The sequence below is a fragment of the Limulus polyphemus genome, unplaced genomic scaffold (genome assembly GCF_000517525.1).
Source record: "Limulus polyphemus unplaced genomic scaffold, Limulus_polyphemus-2.1.2 Scaffold631, whole genome shotgun sequence".
Classification (NCBI taxonomy): domain Eukaryota; kingdom Metazoa; phylum Arthropoda; class Merostomata; order Xiphosura; family Limulidae; genus Limulus; species Limulus polyphemus.
This window is the reverse complement of record NW_013666241.1, coordinates 127,371-134,105: the sequence shown is the minus strand read 5'-3', so window position 1 is coordinate 134,105 and position 6,735 is coordinate 127,371. Positions and strand designations below refer to the sequence as shown.

Below are 6,735 nucleotides of genomic sequence, written 5' to 3'. Positions count from 1 at the left end.
CTATATATATATATATATATATATATATATATATCAGGGCTTGAAACTAACCATTTTTTTTGCAACTACCATATGTTTGCCAGTCACTTCAAAGGTCAGTAATAAGTGCAAGCCACGTTGGCAGAAAAAACAAACAAAGAGACTCACCAGTTGCATGCACTTATCAGATATAACTAGCCAGCTGACATGAATTTCAAGGAAATTTCACATTTTTTATGTATTATCAAATTTGATAACTTACATTTCTTAATATGAAATGTAAAAAAAAGGATATAATAAAAACTAACACTACTTCAACACATTATTTATTTACTTGTCACTTCAACCTAATTATAATCCTAATTCACAAAGCTATAAAGGTTTATTCAAAAGTACATCAAGAGGTAACATTGCATTTGATATACACGGTCATGCTAAGAGCCACTCAACAATAACATACGGTAAATCTACATTTTTATTCTTTAAGTTATGTCACATTTTGAAATGTGAATGATAGTGTGATTAATTCCTAATTTAGTGTAGAATACCCTGTTTGCAAAATAAAATTTGGCATCAACATTATTCATGCCTGTTCTTCTGTCATTTCAAAAGTGAATGATGAGCTTTGCCTGCATGCACAGTTTCTCAACCAATAGACAGATTAACGTTTAGACAGACACCATAGTTTGCAGTACGAATTTGTTCTTTTTGATTGTTTTGTAACAAAAATTGTATATCTGAAAGTCTGAAACATGCATACTCCAACAACTGGGTAGTTTCTAGTCATGAGTTACCTGCATTGAAAACTGTTGACTTTGAATATGAGGCTCAATAACATTCTTGTACACTTCTGGAGTTTCTTGAACTAAGTAGGCAGGATGGGATGAATACTTCTGAATGTGTTTCTCTGTGGCAGGGTGAATAATTGTAGTTTTCACACCTAAAGAAAAAATTGTACATATACACTTTACAAAGGAACAAAGCTAGACTCCATTTGAAAAAACAACAACTTGCAATATCTTGATATTTGAGCAGAGCCATAAAAACACCATACAATTCAAAATGCTATTACAATATCATTAAAAAGCTAAACAGATACACACAGTTCTAGAACTGAGCAATTAATTGATACAATCAATCTCGTATGAGCATCAATCATATCTAATAGCATCAAGTAAATAATCAGTTAACCAAAACAATAATTAAATTGATTAATGTTATGAAAATAATCAACTGTTTTCAGTCATTATGGTTTTGATTATTCCAAGTATCCAGAAGTTAAAATCATCATTAATTTGATTTACATCACAAAAATAATCAATAAACTGATTTCATGTTTCTGATTATTACTGTTTTCAACTATCCAGTGATCAAAATAATGCCATTATGGTTTTTCATTATTATCTTCTATTAATTCAAGTTTATACAACTTAATCAATTTATGTCACAACAAACAAAAATACTCAACAATCAAAACTAGGGTTTCTGGTTATTACTATTTCAACTACCCAAGGAATTGAACTATTGTCATGACATTTGTTTGTTGTTGTACAAAATGCTACATAATAAGCTATCTGTGCTCTGCTAATAGGTTTGATGCTTTGGTGCCAACTCCCTTAAGAATTTTTTTCATCCATCTTATGTGAGAATAATCAATTAGTTGAATGTAATCAATTAATGAGCCCAACAATTAATAAATTAGCAAATTTCACTAACTGCCCAGATCTAAATACTTCATTGTTAAAGTAATTAATTACAAACTGGTAATTTCAACAACTGCTATAGATGTTGATTAAAATTCATGGTCTATGACCATCTGAAATAAAGGTTAAACATTTTAACACAATTTGAAAAGCACACCTGAAAGTTTAATTTCACATTTTAAAATGCAGGTTCTGCTAAAGTTAGTAAACTTGCATTTTGTAGTCAATTACAACAGTAGGATGGATAAATGGATGTGAAAAGCTGCTTTTTAATTTGGGCAACATCAATGAGCCAAATGGCATTCTGTTACTTTACACTTTCTCATAACCTCACTTATGTTTATGGGGAGTAAAAAAGCCTATATTGTGTGATAATAGAATCAAAACAATATAACATTTTTTATTGTCGATTAATGATAAAGTAGCAGGATATTTCATCAGTCTTTTACAATTATGTCTAGCAGCAACATTATATCATAATAATCAGAACTTTGCAGTTTCCTAATTAATCATTTATAGCTGAAATAATCTCTAAACTTTTCATACTAAACAAAATATGGTGATGATGTTTTTGATGAACGTATGCATAATAATCCCAAACAAACATTTGCTTAAACCCTGTATTAATATCTATGTAGTGAAGAGATATTTAATGTATCATACAATGCATCTCAATACCCATAATTTTAAAATTTTAGTGTTTGAATTACTTTAACCCTGTGTTAGTATTCCGTAAAAATTTTCCATAGTCACCCTTCCAGGGTCTGAGTGGATCCCATCATAAAAAAAATATTTAAATAATAATAAACTATTATTTTGGAAACAAAAACTAACACTCAAAATATTTTTCTTTATTAATCAATAAATAAACATTAAATATTACAACTTGTTTCTTTTTTACCACCTAAACTAAGTGTAGCAATTTAACACAAACTAGCCAAATACTGAAACTACTGAGAACAACAAACATATATGTGCTTCTGTGAAGGCTCCGAAAAACTAATGCAGGGTTAAGGCGGATCAGAGTTACAGTAAAAGCTTTGTTATCCCACATCTTTGTATCCAGAAAGCTCTTGTAACCAGGAATTTCAATATCTCCAAATACAAATGCTCATTGTAGCTTAGTGGTGTTGCTATGTCTTTGTTTAAATTTTTTTCCTGCCAGCAAGCTTCAGTCGTTATCCATCTGTACTGTGATTCAAAGCTAAAATACTGTACTTACTCATTTTTGTATACAGTTTAAGACTATTTACAACATTTAGTAGTGCTTAAAACTGTTACTATTATAAATGATGTAGAAATACTGTAAAATATTATGAGGGAATTGCTTTTGTAACCAGAATTTTCCCCTATCCAGCACTACCCACATTCAGTAAATGCCAGATAATAAGGTTTTGACTGTGAAATCTCTGATGACTTACCATTGAACTCTGCACTGGGAAATCCTTCATAGCTTCCATATATGTCATTATGAAACTGCTGTTTGACTGTCATGTCCTTACAAAGCATCTTTTTAATTGCTTCATCCACAAATGAAGTCTTTTCCAACAGAATAACAGCAGGACGAATATCATTTCCAAACCGACCTTCAACAAATATTGATTTAGTTGAGCTGTTTTGGTTAAGAATCTTGGTTAAGTGGAAGTTTTCAAATGATGATATATTTTCATGCACACTTACTGATGTTCTTTTAACCTCCACTTCTGATGAGAGTTTTATTTTTTTATTTTCATTTGCAACAACTTCATCTCCTTCACCTGCCACATCAGACACTTGTTTACGTAAAGCTTCCATGGCCCTGTTATGAAATGATACATTATTTTTAGCAGTACAAAATAGAGTTAGTTATGTACTAATCTGTTTTTGTTTGTAGAAGCACTGTAAAACATTAGATATTTTCACACACATATGCACATCATTTTATCCTAGCTTTTTTACTCAAATCATAACTTTTATTTATGACTTACAGGCAAAATTTGGTTAAATAGAAACACACACACACACACACACAAAAGAAATGTTTTAGATTTTATGTGTATCTCAAAACACAAGAAATTTGTATGCTTCAAAAAAAAACAATCATCTTTCTATAACAAATGTTATCTATTATTTTTTATTTAAAAAATTTAAAGTGGTTCTATTGAAACTATTAACAAATTAATGAATAAAAAAGCCATTCTATGTTAATGCCGTACCTCCTCAAAGGTATAAATTGTTAAGGTTTGCCTACACTAATACGGTAAACTTCATATACATTGTTAAAAATATTCTTATGGAATGAAGATTTAATTACTTTGTGAATAATCAAGATATTCTTATACCTGTTTATTCTTTTCTTTGGAACAGAAACAATATATTTAACTGATCTCATTACATTTTTATACAACTTACTGTACATTCCACACATTTGGAACAAGCCAAGTTAAATGAAAATAATGCTTGACTGTTTGAAGTTTTGTTTTGGTCAAGTGTTTATAAGGTTGGAAAATAAAATTTACAATATTATAATGTGAGAAAGTATAATGAATTCAGTTTAGTTTCAACAAGATAAAAACAGTTAAACATTTTTGAAGTGATGCTAATTAAAATGCAACATACTGATATGATGTCTACAGTTTGAAAACAGTTTTGGAAAGCCTGAACCATCTGAAATAACAATTAAACTCTTGCCTAGTATTCTACAAAAATAATCATAAGACAACAAAATCATATAATCCAATGATTCAATGTGATAAAAATGGTTTTAATTAGCAAGTAGCTACCCAAAGTAAAGTCCAATATTTTTTACCTATTTTCATTAAGTACTCCATTTTAGAAATTGTAACAACTCAGATGTAGATTGTGTCATCCTTTAATGAACCAATTACGTGTGCAAACTGGCAGTAAAGAATGAAACAAGAAAAAGCCTTATTGTAACTAATGTAGATAAGTACTAAATAAGACAAAAACTTGAGAGTACATTACGTTTCAGATTCTTAAAAGTTAATGTTGCCACTACAATTGTAAAACAAAAAAGAAACCATCAAACTTACACTTGAAACTTATCATAAATAATAACCTACAGCCATATGAGAAATGGTCATAATCACAATACAAGTTTTACATTTGATTTTCCTTACAAGACTCCTGATGAATCAAATTATGCTTGCAATTAACAATTCAAAGAAGAAAAAGAAACGTATTTCACAGAAATCTAGATAGCTTGATATAACATTGGGTTAAACTTTATTTCTTAATCATCAGTTAATGGCAGCAATGCAAAAAACAAAGTTAGCTTACAGCAAATTGTCTATGGGTACAATGGGAAGATTGTTCTTTTTCTCCTAAGAACCATGCAAAAGTTTAAAGATATTTAAAAATCAAGATTGTGCATGATCCGTGAAATACCTTACTGTCATTAGATTTATGGACCACAATTGTTACAGTGCTAAAGTTGACTTGAGACCCTTTTATCCAGGCACTTGCCTCCAAACCAGAAAGTAAATAAACAAAGTAATAAAAATAGAGAAATAAAAATTTTGGATCATACTTTTGCTCAGGAAGGGAAATAATAGAATTAAATATCAATATCAAGTGTAACCCAGCTTTTGTGTAGTAAAAATCTCCTTGTGAATTTTCTCGTCCATATGATTATCTTGTCAAGAAATAAAATGCTTTATTGTTCATTCAGTTTTAAGAGATTACTGACAAATACCTTGAATTTCAAAATAGCTATTATCAATATTCTCTAAATCAAAGAGAGTTTTAATAATTCCACTGTATCATACTCATACTCACAATCAATTCATACTATTCATATTCAACCAGCATTGCCAAGTTCACTTCTACTCTAGTTCTAATAATTTTTAAAGTCGCTTTAATTTTTTGAGAGCTATGGGTTGCAATTCTTTGGGCTTCTTTTATTCAGAGGTCGCTTATTTGGGCTTTTTTTTTAAACTAAAACTAATAGTAATACTAGTATTAGTAAATAGTAATAGCTGACTTCAGTTCAAGTTTCAAAACACCGAAACTTTTATTGCAAATGTAAAAATAATAAACTTCCAAGTTCCAGTGATTGACTGCATTAATATCATCAACATTTTAGGAGCATCCTATCCCTACTCCTGTTCAATTTAAAAAAACACCAACAATCATATACTTTCTTAGTTCTAGTAATAACAACAGTCAGTAGCATAAAGTAATTTGCCGTATCGCTGTCATTATCTCAAATGACTATCTGCGATCACTCACTATCATACTTGAGCGGTATTAATACTATTATTAAGTTTAATGCCCAAATCTCAGATGCATTCAATGTCACAATCAAACAGTTAATACATATTTATAATATTGTATAAAAAATATTCGAAAAATTTAAAAATGATGATTTATCTCACGCTATTTCAAGTATTTTTGTCCGTTACAAATAACTTCTGCAACTTCAATATCTTGAGTTTAAGGGATCGATTAAATAACTTAAATGTTTAATGTATTATTACTATTATTGAAATGAAAACTATACAGTTAGTGCAATTTAGGTGTTTTAGAACATCGAATAACCGGACAGTTTCAACAACATGATGGGCATGTATACGAATGAAATAAGTTGAATATTATGATGCATGATCGGCTCAAATGGTCTTTTGTAATGTGCCCATTCTTAAAGGTGAAAATATTGATAGAAATTGCCCACTGAAAAAAATTTAACTAGCCTACTCTCAATAATATAATTAGTTACTCTCTCCAACATGAAACAAAATGCATAAAGCCTTTGTGGATGATGTTCTTAGGTGTGTTAAAAATAAATGTATAACATGTAGAACAGATATCGTATAGTTTGGTTTGGTTTAAATTTTCGTGCTAAGCTACATGAGGACTACCTGCGATAGCCGTCCCTAGTTCAGCAGTGATAATCTAGAGGTAAGGCAGCTAGTCAACATCACCCACCGTGAATTCTTGAGATACTCTTTTACCAACGAATAGAATTATTGACCGTCACTTCATAACGCTCCCACGGCTGAAAGAGAGAGAGCAAATCGGTTAGGAGGTCGGTCAATTCGGATGACCTCATAGC

General features: G+C 30.1%; 1 protein-coding gene across 4 annotated transcripts in view; it reads right to left on the bottom strand.

The window, feature by feature from the left end:
• Positions 1-6,132, bottom strand: part of LOC106459581 (m7GpppX diphosphatase-like) — a 7,876-nt gene extending 1,744 nt beyond the window's left edge. The window contains exons 1-3 of one of the 4 annotated variants that reach the window (XM_013919209.2): positions 6,059-6,132; positions 3,104-3,480; positions 774-919 (exon numbers count right to left, since the gene is read on the bottom strand). In XM_013919209.2, coding sequence (XP_013774663.1) covers positions 774-919; positions 3,104-3,476 — 519 coding nt within the window. In that variant the 5' untranslated portion in view covers positions 3,477-3,480; positions 6,059-6,132. Of the gene's footprint in view, positions 1-773; positions 920-3,103; positions 3,481-4,003; positions 4,043-5,459; positions 5,781-5,820; positions 5,829-6,058 lie in introns of those variants that run through there. The other 3 variants (XM_022386081.1, XM_013919211.2, XM_022386082.1) reach the window with 3 other exon arrangements.
• Positions 6,133-6,735: the final 603 nt, after the last annotated feature.